The sequence below is a fragment of the Vulpes lagopus genome, chromosome 19, assembly GCF_018345385.1.
Source record: "Vulpes lagopus strain Blue_001 chromosome 19, ASM1834538v1, whole genome shotgun sequence".
Classification (NCBI taxonomy): domain Eukaryota; kingdom Metazoa; phylum Chordata; class Mammalia; order Carnivora; family Canidae; genus Vulpes; species Vulpes lagopus.
This window is the reverse complement of record NC_054842.1, coordinates 1,593,303-1,609,483: the sequence shown is the minus strand read 5'-3', so window position 1 is coordinate 1,609,483 and position 16,181 is coordinate 1,593,303. Positions and strand designations below refer to the sequence as shown.

The window sequence follows — 16,181 nt, the reverse complement described above, 5'->3', positions numbered from 1 at the left end:
CTGTATTCTATACTATCCACTTTAAAGTCCCACAGAAAATATCTCACACCTGCTCATTCTAGCAATTATCACAGAGATCCCATGACTCCCACAAGTGGACATGAGCTGCCATTTGCTTTGGCTGCCAGAACATAATGTCTGCACTTTGTGTCCTGACCTTGCCCCTCAAATGCAACCTGTTCCTTACCCTTACTCTCTGGCCCCAGCCTTCTCTTTGAGGTCTTCTATTACTTTGAACCTTCTGTGTCATGACTTGCCTAAGCATTTTTGATTCTGGGGGTACAGGTGGAATGTCAAAATAAAATGGAAACATTCTGTAAGCAAACACAACACCGCAACTTTTTAGCATGGCAAGGGACCTCAGAAATCGATTACTTCTTCTCCCACTGCCTATGTCTCTGCCTCTGTGTCTGTCATGAATAAATAAAATCTAAAGAAAGAAAGGAAGAAAAAGAAGAAAAAGAGAAAGAAAGAAAGAAAGAAAGAAAGAAAGAAAGAAAGAAAGAAAGAAAGAAAGAAAGGATGGATTACCTTATTCCACCGTCCTCATTTTAAAGATGAAAAAACTGAAGCCAAGCAAGATTAAGAAATCCAGCCAAGTCCTTAGACCAATACAGACAGGACTATAAGGAGCTTTAGTCATTAAGTCATCCCTCACCATCCAGCTCTCTTCCGTTCCTGAATTTAGAGTGGGGTTCCAGCTCTAGAATATCATCCCAGACTCCTGACCTTGCCATCACCTCAGAGAATCCTTGAACCATCTTTATAACTAAGCACTGCCTCCTGCCAAGTACTAAACTTTCAATTTGGCCAGGTTTTTTCTTTTTTCTTTTCTTTTCTTTTTTTTTTTTTTACCTGATTTGCCAAGCTGGTTGCCTGAAAAATCTTCCCCTGAACACAAGTTTCATTTGCTTCTGCTACTGTCAAAAATAGAAGGCTAAATGGGTTCTGAAACAATAGGTACAGCATGATACTATTTTGTATAATAAAAATGGTGTTTCTATCAGTGTAGAAAAAAGATGTAGGGCACAAAATGTTTATAGCATTTATCATGTTGTTACTAGCTGTCAAGAGAGATTAAAATGAAATATTTCCTTCCTGCTTATCTGTTTTCCAATTTTTCCTCCAAAAATCATGAGAACTTGTGTAACTGCCTGAAAGACAAAAAAATTAAGTAATTAAGTAAACGCACCCTAATTTATTAAATTTAGATCATTCAGCTACCCTAATGAGAAGTGCAGTGGTACATGTCGCTGAGGTCATTCCCAGGCTGGGGTGCAGCTCTGCAGGATTTCTATTGAGAGCCTACCTCCTATCAGGCTCTGACCCTTATGGGCCTTGTTTTTGGTCCATTCCAAGCAAACATGTAACTTCTGCAGAAAAAGGAGAGGAGGAGCTTATTTTTCAAAGTGAATCAGCCAGACTGAAGCACTTAACTTCCAATTTTCCTTTTTAAAATGGCCTTCCTATCCAGAACAGACAACCCACCTTCCTCTAATAGGCTGTGTGGTTTCTTTAAAAGACAAAATTTTCTGCCTGTAGCCACCACAGCAAACAATCACTCAGACCTCTCACTGAGCATTGGGAAAGTCGTTTTGTTAGAGGGATTAATTTTGTTCATGGAAGATCATTTCTGTACTCCCTGAGCCTCACTGTCCTTTTCAGGATCTAATTATACATAAACACTCTAACGGGAACCACAAGATTTTGGGGTGTGTCCTGGTCCAGGTCCAGGGAAATGTCCTTGAATGTGGAGGCACAGCTGTACCCTTGCCGTCTGCTACACTGACAACAAAAATGATGTTGTAAACCAGAGCTCTGCCATCAGCAGGGAATTCTGGGGGAGCCACTGCCTCTTGGCCAGTGTCCCTGGCAAAGTCATCCTAAGCGCCTACTGTAAAAACTTGCTTTATCCATTTGGGGCCACATTGTTCTATGCGGTCTTGCATACTAAATGTGACGCAGCCCAGCTGGTACTCTAAACAAATCTGTCCTTCTTACCATCTCTATTTTTGAAGAAGAAGAAGAAAAAAAAAAGTACCCCAGAGTAAGTTTGAAAAAGAAATCAATCTCACTCTTAGCAATTAGTAAATGATTTCTTAATTCCTCATGAAAATACTCTAAAATACTATCAAAGCAACTATCCACTGCCTACGTGTATACTGCAAATCAAATCTTTGCAAACTGGTTTCAGGCACGCAAGTATGTCCTTTGCTCACCAGTCACTCTACCTTAGTATCCTAGAAAGGACAATTTTCTCTATGTCAAGAGCAAGAAGTAAAACCCCAAGCAAATGGGCAGAAGATGGGTGGCCAAGACTATGATAGGTCTATCAAACTACAAATGGTATTGGAGACGCATATCTACTAACTTGGAAAGCTACTGAAAAAGTTGCAACTGTCCATGAATGAAACAGAAAAATCACAGAGCTGTATATGCAGTATACTTTAAAAAATATGTATGTACATTTAAGAATAGAAAAGGATTAGGAAAAAAAATCTGGATGTGAGGACATACACCTTTCTTTTAATATAGTTAAGAGTAATGGAGTCACATCAGTGACTTTTGCCTATTTTGTTTCTGCCATAAGCATAAATTTCTGCAAAACATGAAAAGTCACAATCAATCTCCATGATTAACTGCGTAATCTCCGTGAACTCTAACCCAAGAGTGTTGGTCAGGAATGTGCGGAAGCCCTAAAGACAGAGCCTTCTTCCAGGGCTCCCTCTCTGAGCTCCTGACCCCTCCCGCTTGAGCAGGCATCCTCGGGGATTTTCTTCCGACCGCTGCCTAGCCAAAAAGGGCCCCACAATTCCCTGCCAATGACGGGGCTCACCCTTTTCCAACACAAAATTGCCCAGGCCTGGTTCCAGTCCCCTTTTCTCTCCCCCAGAGTCGCAGGAAAACAAAAGGTGGGGCGCGGGGGCGGGGAGGGGAGGAGGAAGCACCGACTGCGCAGCCATCGCGGAAGCGCAGGGCCGCGACAGGCTGGAAACTGCCGCTAGGCCCCCGGGCCCCGGAAGCCCAAGCTGTCAGTGCAAAGGGCCTGCGGTCACCGGCGCACGCCGAGGACGCCGAGGCCAGGCCCCCGGGGCCCGGGTGCAGACGGCCGCGCGAGACGACCTGCCGGCTCCTCCCAGGGGCCCCGCCCGCGCCGCCTCACCTTGGGGTCGCGCTCGTAGTAGTGCTGCTGCGTGCGGATCCAGCGGCCCACCAGGTGGTCGCGCACCGTGTGAGCCAGCGCGAAGAAGTAGTCGCGGGGCGTGGCCACGTTGCGGTCCTTGACCAGCGTGAAGTGCAGGTGCCGGTTGAAGCTCCTGCGCACCTCGGCCACGTCGCCCAGCCCCGCGATGCCGCGCACGCTGATTTGCTTCCGCCTCTCGCTGTCCGTGAGCGGCTTCGCCATCGCGCCGGCCGACGAGGAGGACGCGCGGGGCCGGGGAGACGCGCGGGCGCCGAGGATGCCGCCGCCGCTGCGGCGCTCGCTCTGGCCCTGGCCGCGCCTGCGCAGTGTGCCGGGGCGGGGCCGCCTGCCGGGGCCTGCGCGACGCGGGACGGCCGGGGCGAGGCCTCCCGAGGGGCGGGCGGGCGCCGGGCCTCGCGCTGCGGCTGGGCGGGCCGCCTGCCAGGGAGGACGACGAAGTGCCCACCGGCGGCGCGGTTTGCCCCAAGACGGCGTCGGAGACGTGACCCCCGGGCCCCGCCCAGGCCGCGCGGCGCCGCGAGGTGCGGCCCAGGGCTGGGGTGCCGCCGGCGCCGGTGAGGAGGAAGGAGGAGGGCGGCGGCGGGCGCCCAGCGGGCGCGTCCTGAACGGGCGGCGCGGCCCTCAGGTAACAGTCCACGCAGAGGAGGGCGCGGCCCTGAGGTAACAGTCCACGCAGAGGAGGGCGCGGCCCTGAGGTAACAGTCCACGCAGAGGAGGGCGCGGCCCTGAGGTAACAGTCCACGCAGAGGAGGGCGCGGCCCTGAGGTAACAGTCCACGCAGAGGAGGGCGCGGCCCTGAGGTAACAGTCCACGCAGAGGAGGGCGCGGCCCTGAGGTAACAGTCCACGCAGAGGAGGGCGCGGCCCTGAGGTAACAGTCCACGCAGAGGAGGGCGCGACCCTGAGGTAACAGTCCACGCAGAGGAGGGCGCGGCCCTGAGGTAACAGTCCACGCAGAGGAGGGCGCGGCCCTGAGGTAACAGTCCACGCAGAGGAGGGCGCGGCCCTGAGGTAACAGTCCACGCAGAGGAGGGCGCGGCCCTGAGGTAACAGTCCACGCAGAGGAGGGCGCGGCCCTGAGGTAACAGTCCACGCAGAGGAGGGCGCGGCCCTCAGGTAACAGTCCACGCAGAGGAGGGCGCGGCCCTGAGGTAACAGTCCACGCAGAGGAGGGCGCGGCCCTCAGGTAACAGTCCACGCAGAGGAGGGCGCGGCCCTCAGGTAACAGTCCACGCAGAGAAGTGCCCGCCTGACAGGCCGCCCGCCAGTGTCACGACGAAGCCTCGCCGGGAACCCTCATTCCCTGTGTCACAGGCGCCCCTCTGCCCCCCAGGGACGTCAGGAAGAAGGGACCCCCCCACTCGGGCCAAGGACCTGGGCCACAATGACAGACGCAGCCTCCTCCGCGCCTCAGGTGCAGGCCCCAGATACGGGCCCTCCGGACACCGCTGCCCGCATCTGCTTAACGCAGGGTGGGGGGGTCCCACCTGGCGGGCGGCTCTGCTGCGCTCTGAGCCTGGGGAGCCTCATCCTGACCCCCCCTTCCTGTGTCCTCCGGGTGCCCGGTGGCCCCACTGCCTGCAGTTAGGTCATTGCAGTGGGTCAGCAAACCTAACTCTGTGCCCCTGCAGGTTTGCACTGGGCAGCCTTTGGCTGATGGGCTGTAAAGATTCCCGAATACATGGAGGTCAAATCTGCCTGCAGGACATGCCCTGAAAGTAGATGCACGAGTCTTCTGGTGTGATGCTTCCAGAGTTCTTACCGGGACCCTCTCCCAGGTAAGACCTGGGATACCTCTTGGAGGACACTAAGCGGGCAATGCCCTCTCTGCCCCAGGTATTCACAAACCCACCTGCTCCAGGTGGCCACTAATATTACTGGAATAGATAATGAACCCAATGGTCATCTCAGCCACTTTCAGATAAGTAATTTTTAGATAGTTATAAGTGCTGTGAAGAAAAGCATGTTTAGCAACCAGTGACAGGGTATCTGAGTTGAGACCACAGAAATACTAATGAGTAATGAATCTGGGGGAGAAGAAAGTACAGACGTTCTGAGGTAGGTAGGTACCCACTTGGACAGTTCACAGAATAGCAAGTCCCGTGCAGGTGGAGCAGAGAGCTGCTGAGGGGCATTAGAATTTGCCACTCCCCCCCCCTACACACACACCCTGCCGCCAAAATGCCTCCTTGGCCTATAGATTATTTTGAGCTAAAGGGCACTGAGAAAACAGCAGAAGCAAGAAAAGCTTTAAAAATAGGGTACAAGTTTTTCCTTTGTAAAGGAAAGTTATGTTTAAAAGGGCACTTCCATTTGTAGAAATCTTTCCTCTCCTGACAGGTCTGACTGTAAAACATTACTAAACCACTTTTGTTTACCATACTTCTGGTCACCTTCTCATAACTTGCCTCCCTAGCTAGAAGCCCCAATGCCTTTCGTTTGTTTTAGCCTAGGAGGATATATAAACTCAAGGTCTAACTGCCACTTTGAGTTACTCATCTCTGGGTACTCCTGGGTGTTTATGTAATGCAATGCACATGCTGATAAGCTTATGTTTGTTTTTCTCTTGTTAATCTGTCTTTGGCCAGCCAAATTTACAGGGCTGCACATGGAGAACGTGAGATAGGTAGAAGAAAAGATTTTTTTCTTCCCCAGCACAATGGGTAGATTCAGATTAGAAGTGGGAAGCCAGGTCAAGGGGCCACATCAGCTTTTTTTTTTTTTTTTTTTTTTTTGCCACATCAGCTTTGATGAGGAATCTGGATCTTCCAACAAAACTGTAGGGCTTTGGAACAGACAAAATGGAAAGAAAGTGGGCTCAGCTTTGCCTCTCCAAGGAAAAGGACTGGTTTTTTGGCAGTCTGGCCTCAGCTATGACTGGGTGGGAGCACCTCCTCACTTAACAGGAGATGGTCATGAGACCAGTCAGGCCACCTTGTAACACTGTCTGGTTCCCTATTTTTAGGAGACCTTTTTTTTTTTTTTTAAAGATTCTATTTATTTATTCATGAGAGACACACAGAGAGAGGCAGAGATACAGGCAGAAGGAGTAGCAGGCTCCCTGTAGGGAGCCTGATGTGAGACTTGATCCCAGGACCCTGGGCTCATGCCCTGACCCAAAAGCAACTGCTCAACTGCTGAGCCACCTAGGTGCCCCATTAGGAAACCATTTTAAATATTCATTTACTAAGAAGTGATAGATATTGATCTGGTTTCTGTTACTTTTTTGTAGTGAGCTATTCTGTCTTGTTGGAGAACTTCACAGTTCTTTCAAATAGGTATTTAAGACTGTCTATAGATAGTCCCTGCCTTGGAAACAGAAACAAAAGATATCTTGTGTGGAATGAAATGCTGTGGGAGTTAGAAAAAATTATGTGTGGAAAATAGATACTTTTGGCCTACTTCAGCTTCCTGACTCTCTCATTGACCATAAAAGTTCAATAAATATTGGTTAAGTGAGTGACTTGGAAGCTTTGCCAGTCCTTGTTGAGACTGCGCAAGCTAACGTAAAGATGGCCTGGGACCCCAGCAACAGCACTGGCCTATCTCGGAGGGTCTATTAAGTATTTGCAAATGAACATACACCTGGTCTTTCAGGGAGGTAAACAATAGGCAAACAATAAATGCATTATTTTTGAGAGGTAGGTAATTATAAACCTCAGTAGAATTAAGACCCCCAGCTAGAATGATATTGTGGAATGGGGGCTCTCCCTTCACAAGGGTATGAAACAGATACTCACAGTGACATTCATGTGTTGTAACACATTGATGTTAATAAGAGATCTGAGACCAGAGTGCTATGAGAAGGAAATAAAATGGGAATGTGGAGGAAAAAAAGGAGCTCTTCTCTACAGAATTCCAAATGAATGTAGGAGAACCTATCAGACAAAGGTTCTAAGTATCGCCCCACGGATGACCTTAATAGTTACAAAAAAAAGGAAGGCGTTTTACAGTGGAAAAAACTTCATGAAGTGATCTAACTTGTCCCCTTATTACCAATAAGGGGGTAAAATGATACTATGTGCTTTCTGATCCAATGCACTGAGAAGGACTCAACATCACTTATAGGAATATAATATAGTACACTACGAATATCATGGTAATATAGCAGACACCTAAGACCCAGCTCTAGAGATACAGATAAGAGCTAAGGCTGTCTCCCAAACCTGCTGGTGAGAATTCCCTGTAGGGTTTGTTACAAGCACATTCCCAAAGCTCCAAATCCAGAATTCCAACTAACTTTTGGGTATCTTTTTTTGTATGTGCCCCTCTGGGCAACCACAAATTTGTTTTCTGTATTTAAGAGTTTTTTGTCTTGTTTTTTTTTTTTGTTTCATAAATTCTACATATGAGTGAAATATGGTATTTGTCTTTCTCTGTCTTCTTTCACTTAGTATTTAGACTTTCTAGATCCATCCATGTTGCTGCAAAATGGCAAAATTTCATTCTTTTTTATGGCTGAGTAATATTCCAGTGTGTGTGTATTTTTTTTTCATTCAACAGTTGGTAATACTTGGGTTACTTCCACAAATTTTATTGCGAATAACACTGCAATAAACATAGGGGTGCATATATCGTTTCAAATTACTGTTTTTGTATTCTTTGGGTAAATACTCAGAAGAGGAATTACTACAGCATAGGATACTTCCATTTTTAACTTTTTGAGGAACCTCCACACTGTTTTCCAGGGTGGCTGCACTAGTTTGCATTCCCACCAACAGTGCAAGAGGGTTCCTTTTTCTCCGTATCCTTGTCAATACCTGTTTGTGTTGTTGACTTTATGCATTCTGACTGGTGTAAGGTGTTATCTCATTGTGGTTTTTATTTGCATTTTCCTGATGATCAGTGTTGTTGGTCATCTTTTCATCTCTCTGTTGGCCACCTGTATATCTTTGGAGAAATGTCTGTTCATGTTATTTGCCCATTTTTAAATTGGATTGTTTTTGGGGTGTTGAGTTGTATCAGTTTTTAGACTTTGGATACTAAGCTTTTATCAGATATATCATTTGAAAATATCTTCTCCCATTCTGTAGGTCGCCTTTAGTTTTGTTTCCTACATTCTGCAGAAGCTTTTTATTTGGATGCAGTCCCAATAGTTTATTTTTGCTTTTGTTTCCCTTACCTCAGGAGACATGTCTAGAAAAATGTTCCTGTAGCTGATGTCAGAGATATTACTGCCTGTGCTCTCTTCTAGGATTTTATGGTTTCAGGACTCACATTTAGGTCTTCAATCCAGTTTATTCATTTATTTTTTTTAAGTAGGCTCCTTGCCCCGCATAGAGCCCAACATAGGGCTTGAACTCATAACCCTGATTCAAGACCCAAGCTGAGATCGAGAGTCAGATGTTCAACCAAATGAGCCACCCAGGTGCCCAGGTCTTTAATCCATTTATTTTAAAGATTTTATTTATTCATGAGACCGAGAGAGAGAGAGAGAGAGAGAGAGAGAGAGAGAGAGGCAGAGGGAGAAGCAGGCTCCATGCAGGGAACCTGATGTGGGACTCCATCCCCTGTCTCCAGAATCAGGCCCTGGGCTGAAGGTGGCGCCAAACCGTTGGGTCACCGGGGCTGCCCCTTTAATCCTTTTTTTAAGAGATTTTATTTGAGAAAGAAACAAAGAGAGGATGAGTCGGGAGGAGGGGCAGAGGGAGAGGGAGAGGCAGACTCCCCGCTGAGCAGGGAGCCCAATATGGGGCTCTATCCTAGGAGCCCAGGATCATTACCTAAGCCGAAGGTAGAAGCTTAACCCAGCCACCCAGGTGCCCCTTTAATCCATTTTTAATTTATTTCTGTGTATGGTATAAGAAAATAATTTCATTCTTTTGCATGTAGCTGTCCATTCTAAGGTTTGCTACTTCTTAAGTGATCGTGAGATGGGGTCTAAAGTCAGCAAGGGTCAGCTTAAGATGTTCTTCTTACTCAGGGGCCCCTTCCTCTGGAAGGGAGGGTGGCACAGATGTGTTGGTGAGGGATAGGGTGGTGAACATGCTAAAGAAAGGAAGCTGGTCACACTCCAGGGTGATTGCCTTGCCATCCTCTAAGCCAGAAACATTCCCTCACTTTGAGGGACAAGCCCTTGTGGTTTTTAGGATTAGCTTGGAATTGAGTACTAGAAGGCCTTTCTGCTGCACTAAAGTAAGCTAGGGGACCACAGTTTCATCCCTGTGGCCAGGCAAACCATCATCCTGGATGGCTCAGAGGGCCAGGTAGGAGGAGAGCAAGTCTGATGTGCACACCTGCACCTGCCAACTCCTGCTCATCCAGAGTCAGACCCCCCATGAGGAAATCAGCCCTTCAAGGATCCTGGGTCTCAGGATTATTCCTTGTCACTTAGCACAGACCTCCTGGCATCATATGGAGAAAGGTTCCAGTCCACAGGTAGGTCCTGGTTGTGGCCAGGAAATATGTTAAGCTCACAGCAAGGGTCTGTCTCAGCACAGTTGAATTAATATAAAATGAGGGATAATAGCCACATGTGGAAGTCATCCTGGAAAAGAAATGTCCCTGTGAATCCATGTGCTGCCACAGGGGAGGCTGAGAGGAGCCGGACTCGAGGTGGGGCTGAGCCAGGCTGGTGCCCCTCAGGCTGCAGAAGGAAGCACCTGGTCCACTGCACTTGCTCTCCTGGAGTGGTAGCTTCCCAAAGTCTCTGGCACTCTTAACACCTGCTGTGCACAAGTCAGGCCACACAAGTGTCCCACATCCACAGGAAACCCAAAGAGGGGGGCTGGAAGGAGACAGGGGCTGGCCAAAGGCGAACATTGATGCTTTGAGATGGGCTATGTAAAAATCCCATAAGGGTAAAGTCTCCTTTATTCCCATCTCCACTTTGTCCCATCTCCACTTTGTCAGGTGGGGGCATGCCTCCAGGAAGCCCACTTCATCTGGGTTATAGTCAGAGCAGGGCCCCTGAGGTGGTGCTTCCTGGAAAGTACACAAGAATCATCTGGGAGTCAGGTCAGAAGGTTGGTTCTGGGAGCACCTGATGGCTCAGTCAGGTAAGCCTCTGACTCTTGATTTCAGCTCAGGTCTTGATCTCAGGGTCCTGAGTTCAAGCCCTGCACTGGGCTCCATGCTTGGCCAGGAGCCTACTTTGAAAAAAAAAGGCTCTGATTCAGCTAGTGTGGGATGTGGCTGCAGCCTGTATTTTAAACAGGCTCCTGTGTTCTAGGAACACACCTTAGGAAGCAAGGCCTTATGGCATAAGTGCAGCTCAGAGTTTTTAATGATGGAAATTACTGGAAAGGGGGTTTTGAAGAATCACAATTTCCCACACTCCCTGCCACTGTCCTGAGCGGGGAGGGGGGAGGGCAGTTTCTCAGGGTGATGGGGCTGAATGGAAGTGTCCCTCCAGTACATTGCAGACCTGGAATTTTCAGACTGTGCTATGATTCTGAGTGAGCTTATCTGGGGCTGTTAGGGACAACCAGTGCCTTTTGGGGGACCAGGTATGCCACACCATAAATATATCAAATTGTTTTTGTTTTTGTTCTTGTTTTAAAGTAGTCTCCATGACCAGCATGGAGCCCAGCACAGGGCTTGACCTCACGACCCTAAGATCCAGACCTGAGATGAAATCCAGAGCCCGATGCTTACCTGACTGAGTCATCCAGGAACCCTCATTAAATTATTTCTTAACTAGCGTCTCCTGAGATCTGCTACATGACAATTTCCTGCTGTCTCCTTACCCCTGGATAAATGAATAAGCTGAGATTTTCAACATGCAGAGCTGAGGATGAGGTCCTGGATTTGTAGTCCACGTTCCTGCGGGCATCTCTCCATGCTGTGGGACTGTCTCAGGACCCCTCTGCTCTTGCTCCTCCTCCTGCCCAAAGCCAGGGTCACCTGGTTTCTATCTGCAGACCCTTGTTCACTCTTAACAGAAACTCGAATCCACACCCATGAACATCACTGGTGGTGTTCCTCAAGGCCATATCAGGTCCCTGGCTTCAGCCCTGGCCCTACTGATGCTGACCTCATCTCTGTCTCTAGTTTCTACATCAAGAACACTTACGGGTTGGTACTTTTAAAAACTAGTAATACTCTTTTTTTCTTTTAAGTTTACTTATTTACATAATCTCTACATCCAACGTGGGGTTCAAATTCATGACCCCAAGATCAAGAGTTGCTTGCTCTTCTGAGCCAGCCAGGTGTCCTGTTAGTATTCCTGAAAGTTAAAAAAAATACCTGCCTCAGAACCAGCTATTCTAGTCCAAAAAAAAAAATACTAAAGAGAAATGAATGCCAAAAGGCATGTGCAAAAATGTAACAGCCCTATTCAAAACAGTCCAAACTGGAAACCATGCAAATGTCCATTAACATTGCAGTGGATAAATACATTGTGGCATATTCCCACAGCTGAGCAGTCTACAATGATGAGAATGGTCAGCCACACCCAGTAACTTGGGTGAATGATACTTGGGTGAGAGAATTGGCAGTAGTGCACATCTTGTATGATTCCATTTACATGATCTAGAACAGGCACACCTCTAGGACATTAGCCTCAAGAACAGTGGTTGAATTTTAGGGATAGATACCACTGGGGATGATGTGAGTCTGTGGGGTCTAGAAAAGTTATTGCAGTGTGGCGTGAACAAGTGTGAAAGTTCATCATGTGCACACTAGGAGCCAGCCCCATGTGGGGAGCATCTGTGGGTGTGGTGGACCCCACAGACCTGGTGCAGTGAGGGGGGGGTGTCACACTGCAGCCCGTGGCCTTCCACCAGCTACCTCCCCAGCTTATCCTATTTCCTCCCTCCAGAGCCACTAGGGCTCCAGAGGCTTTTTTAGGCCTGTGGCTTTCTGCCTGCTTCCAGATCAGGTGCTAATACCACAAACGTTTGGTGGGCACCTTCTCCCCAAGCTCCCAAGGACTGTCTCAGGAACTGGTCCTCCAAGAGGAAGTCTGGGGCCTTGTTCTCTGTGAGACTGTGGGCCTGGGTGGTGCAGTCAGTCATCTGACACTTGGTTTGAGCTCAGGCCATGATCTCAGTTGTGATATCAAGCCCTGCATTGGGTTCCAGTCTCAGGGCAGAGTCTGCTTGAGATTCTGTCTGTCCTTCTCCCTCTGCCCCTCCTGCTTGAGCACTCTTGTTGTCTCTCAAATAAATAAATCCTTAAAAAAAAGTTATGCTTATACTGTAGTCTATTAAGTATGCAATAGTATTGTCTAAAAAATGTATGTACCTTAATTAAAAAATCAGAGCCACCATCGGAGCTGTGTGTCATAATCACTGATCACAGATCACATAACAAATTTAACAATAATGAAAAAGTCTGAATTATTGTGAGAATTACCAAAATTGACATAGAGACACAAAGTGTGCAAATGCTGTTGGAAAAATGATACCAACAAATTTGCTCGATATAGGGTTGACAAAAACCTTCAATTTGTAAGAAACAAACATTATCTGTGAAGTGCAATAAAGCAAAGCACAAAAAAATGAAGTGTGTTTGTATTCATCCAAGAGAAAAACATGTCCACAAAATAATTTGTGCAAGAATATTCAGTCTTGTCATTAAAGCTCCAAGCTGGAAACAGTGCTGGTGACTATCAATAGGAAAAGGAGGGAGTAAAGTGGAGTATATGGAAATAATGGACTACTATTCACCCAGAAAAAGGAATGAACTGATCTGTACACTGATAACTGATCTGTACACTGATAACAAACATGCTGAGCCGAAAGCCAGACACAAAAGAGCACATACTGTAGGATTCCATTTATATGAAATACCAGAACTGGCAAAAATAACGTGTGATAGAAATGAGAACCTTGGTTGCCAGAGGCCAAGGATGGGGGGATTGTCTAGGGATTTTCTGGGCTAACAGAATAGGGATATGGGCCATATGGGTGTATTTGCCAAACTGAACTGTTTATGTAAGATTTGTATATCCCACTACATGAAAATATCTCAACAAAAATATTCTTAAAAAAAATTCACTGGTCAGAAGTAAAAGCTAAAGAGATCTTCAGGATCAAACATAGCTTCCATCACATAGGCAGCCTTTTGCAAACCTAGATCTCTAGGAAGCAGCACCAAATTCCTTCTAAGATTCATTTTGTGCAGAGGTATTCCAATTGAAGTAATGAGCCAACTGTGAAGACACCATTCAAGAGGGAAGTGAAGGAAGTCTTCTTGCAGAAAGCCTATTTGCTTTGCTGACAGTTTAACCTCACTGTTTGGCTTGGGTGGAGTCCTGGTCAGGCACTCCCATTGAGTCAACAAGAGGACTCTTGGCTGCCCAAGGAAATGTGGAGGGTGGGGAGGAAAGGTCAGTGTCCCCTTTCTCAGGGTTTTTCAGTTCTGCTTTCTTCCAGGCAACCTTTAATTATTCGGTAGGCAATTGAGAGCCCCTCTTCAGGAGCCCAGAACTTGCAGGCCCCTGAGGTTCCACAGCAGACCTGACCCCTCTTGGCCCACAGGTCCAAGGGGTGGCCATGGCGAGACTGGGAAAAGTCTAAGGCTGGCCTATTTTGTTGAACCCCTTTGCTCTGAAGAAGCCCTTTAGTTCAATGTAGCCCGGCTTGTTAATTTTGCTTTTGGAATCAGATCCAAAAGATCATGGCTAAGGCCAAGGCCAAGGAGCTGATCAGACTTAAGTTTTCTCCTGGGAGTTTTATGGTTTCAGGTCTTCTGTTCAAGTCTTTAGCCTATTTTGAGTTAATTTTTATGTCTTGTGAAATAGTCCACTTTCATTCTTCTACGTGTGGCTGTCCAGTTTTCCCAACACCATTTATTGGATACACTTGTCCTTGCTTAGAGATTAATTGACCATATAATTGGAGGTTTCTTTCTGGGCTCTCTATCCTGCTCCATTGATCTTTGTGTCTGTTTTTGTGTCAGTCCCATACGATGTGGGAAAGAAAGGCAAAAGAAAGGAATATGGATAGTATGGACATTTTAAATTTCCTTCCTACTCACAGCTGATTGACAAGTCCTTGAAACAGGGAGCATGACCTTCCTCTTAGAGCTCAGCTGCCTCCATGTTGACACTTCACTAAGGGCAAAAGGCAATCTTAGCCCGACACCTCAGGATCCTGTAAGTCTACTTTAATATATTAGTTCATTTGGCAACTTCCTTTATCTCTACCCATTGCCACCCCCACCCTGATAAATGTTAGCAATCATCCTCCAAACATACGGCCCACTGATACCATCTGAAGAGTGAGGGGTTCCTAAATAGTAATAGATGACTTTTTCCTAACAATAGCTAGCCCCCTCAGGATCCTGAAAACCTTGTTTTCAAAATACCTTGGAGGCTTGTGTTACAACTAACCCCCTTCTGACTTGAAAGTATATAATCAGCCACTCCTCATGACCCCAGTGCAGCTCTTTCTGCATATAGGTCTGTCCCCGTGCTTTAATTAAACCATCTCTGGCACCAAAGGTGTCTCAAGAATGCTTTCTTGGCTACTGGCTCCAAATCCCACCACTTCAAACCACATCACCATACTGTTTTGATTACTATAGCTTTGTAACACAGTTTGAAATCAGGACTTTGTTCTCTAGCTATGTTCTTCTTTCCCAAGATTGCTTTTTGGTTGTTTGGGATCTTTTGTGTTTCCATACAAATTTGAGGATTGTTTTTTTTTTTGTGAGAAATCTTGTTGGAGGCATTGCATTGAATCTATACATTGATTTGGATAGTATGGACGTTTTAACAATATTAATCTAACTAATAAACATGGAATATCTTTCCATTTATTTGTTTTCTTCAATTTCTTTCATCAATGTCTTATAGTTTTCTCTGTATAGGTCTTTCAAAAGCTTTTGCACAGCAAAGGAAATCATCAACAACACAAAAAGGCAACCTACTGAATGGGAGAAAATATTTGCAAATAATATTTGATAAGGGTTAATATTGAAAATATATAAAGAAATCATACGACTCAATAGCAAAAAAGACAAATAAACCAATTAAAAACGCACAGAAGATCTGAATTGACATTTTCCCAAAGACATACAGGTGGCCAACAAACACATGAAAAGATTTTCAGCATCACTCATCAACAGGAAAATGCAAATCAAAACCACTATGAACTATCCCCTCATACCTGTCAGGATGGCTATTATCAAAAAGACAATAAATAACAAGTGTAGAGGAGAATGTGGAGAAAAAGGAACGCTTGTGCACTGCTGCTGGGAATGTAAACTGGTGCAGCCACTATAGGAAACAGTATGGAGGTTACTCAAAAAATTAAAAAAAGAACTGGCAGATGATCCAGCAATTCTACTTCTGGGTATTTATCTGAAAAAAACAGGCACTAACTCAAAAAAGATATACACACCCCAATGTTCACTGCAGCATTATTTACAATAGGCAAGATAGGGCAACACCTAAGTGTTCATCAGTGGGTGAATGGAAAGTAGAATTGGGGCAAGACGGCGGAAGAGTAGGGTCCCCAAGTCACCTGTCCCCACCAAATTACCTAGACAACCTTCTAATCATCCTGAAAATCTACGAATTCGGCCTGAGATTTAAAGAGAGAACAGCTGGAATGCTACAGTGAGAAGAGTTCGCGCTTCTATCAAGGTATGAAGACGGGGGGAAAGAAATAAACAAAAGGCCTCCAAGGGGGAGGGCCCCGCGAGGAGCCGGGCTAAGGCCGGGGCGAGTGTCCCCAGGACAGGAGAGACCCGTCCAGGAGGAGCAGGAGCTGCACCAACCTTCCCGGGGGGGGGGGGGGGGGGGGGGGGGGGGGGAAGGGGCTCTCAGGGAGGTGGAGCAGGACCCAGGAGGGCGGGGATGCCCTCGGGCTCCCGGGGACACTAACAGGCACCTGCGCCCCGGGAGAGTGCGCCGAGCTCCCTAAGGGCTGCAGCACGCACGGCGGGACCCGGAGCAGCTCGGAGGGGCTCGGGCGGCAGCTCCACGGAGGGGGCTGCGGGGCGCGCGAATCCAACAGCGCAGGCTCCGGAGCACAGGGCGCCGGGACACAGCCCAGGATCCGGCCTCCCCCGGGACAGGCAGAGGC

The 16,181-nt window shown here is 47.1% G+C and overlaps 1 protein-coding gene and 1 long non-coding RNA gene across 3 annotated transcripts in view; one reads left to right on the top strand and one right to left on the bottom strand.

Annotated features, from left to right (window-relative positions):
- Window positions 1-3,505, bottom strand: part of PYGB (glycogen phosphorylase B) — a 59,326-nt gene extending 55,821 nt beyond the window's left edge. The window contains exon 1 of the mRNA XM_041734377.1: window positions 3,164-3,505. Coding sequence (XP_041590311.1) covers window positions 3,164-3,406 — 243 coding nt within the window. The 5' untranslated portion in view covers window positions 3,407-3,505. The remainder of the gene's footprint in view (window positions 1-3,163) is intronic.
- Window positions 3,506-3,687: 182 nt separating this feature from the next.
- Window positions 3,688-14,813, top strand: LOC121478914. 2 transcript variants are annotated; one of them, XR_005984612.1, is made up of 3 exons: window positions 3,688-4,618; window positions 4,836-4,982; window positions 10,708-14,813. It is a non-coding gene; the product is annotated as an uncharacterized LOC121478914 (long non-coding RNA). The 2 variants fall into 2 exon arrangements; XR_005984613.1 differs by having other exon boundaries at window positions 3,763-3,830; window positions 3,901-4,982.
- The last annotated feature ends 1,368 nt before the right edge of the window (window positions 14,814-16,181 follow it).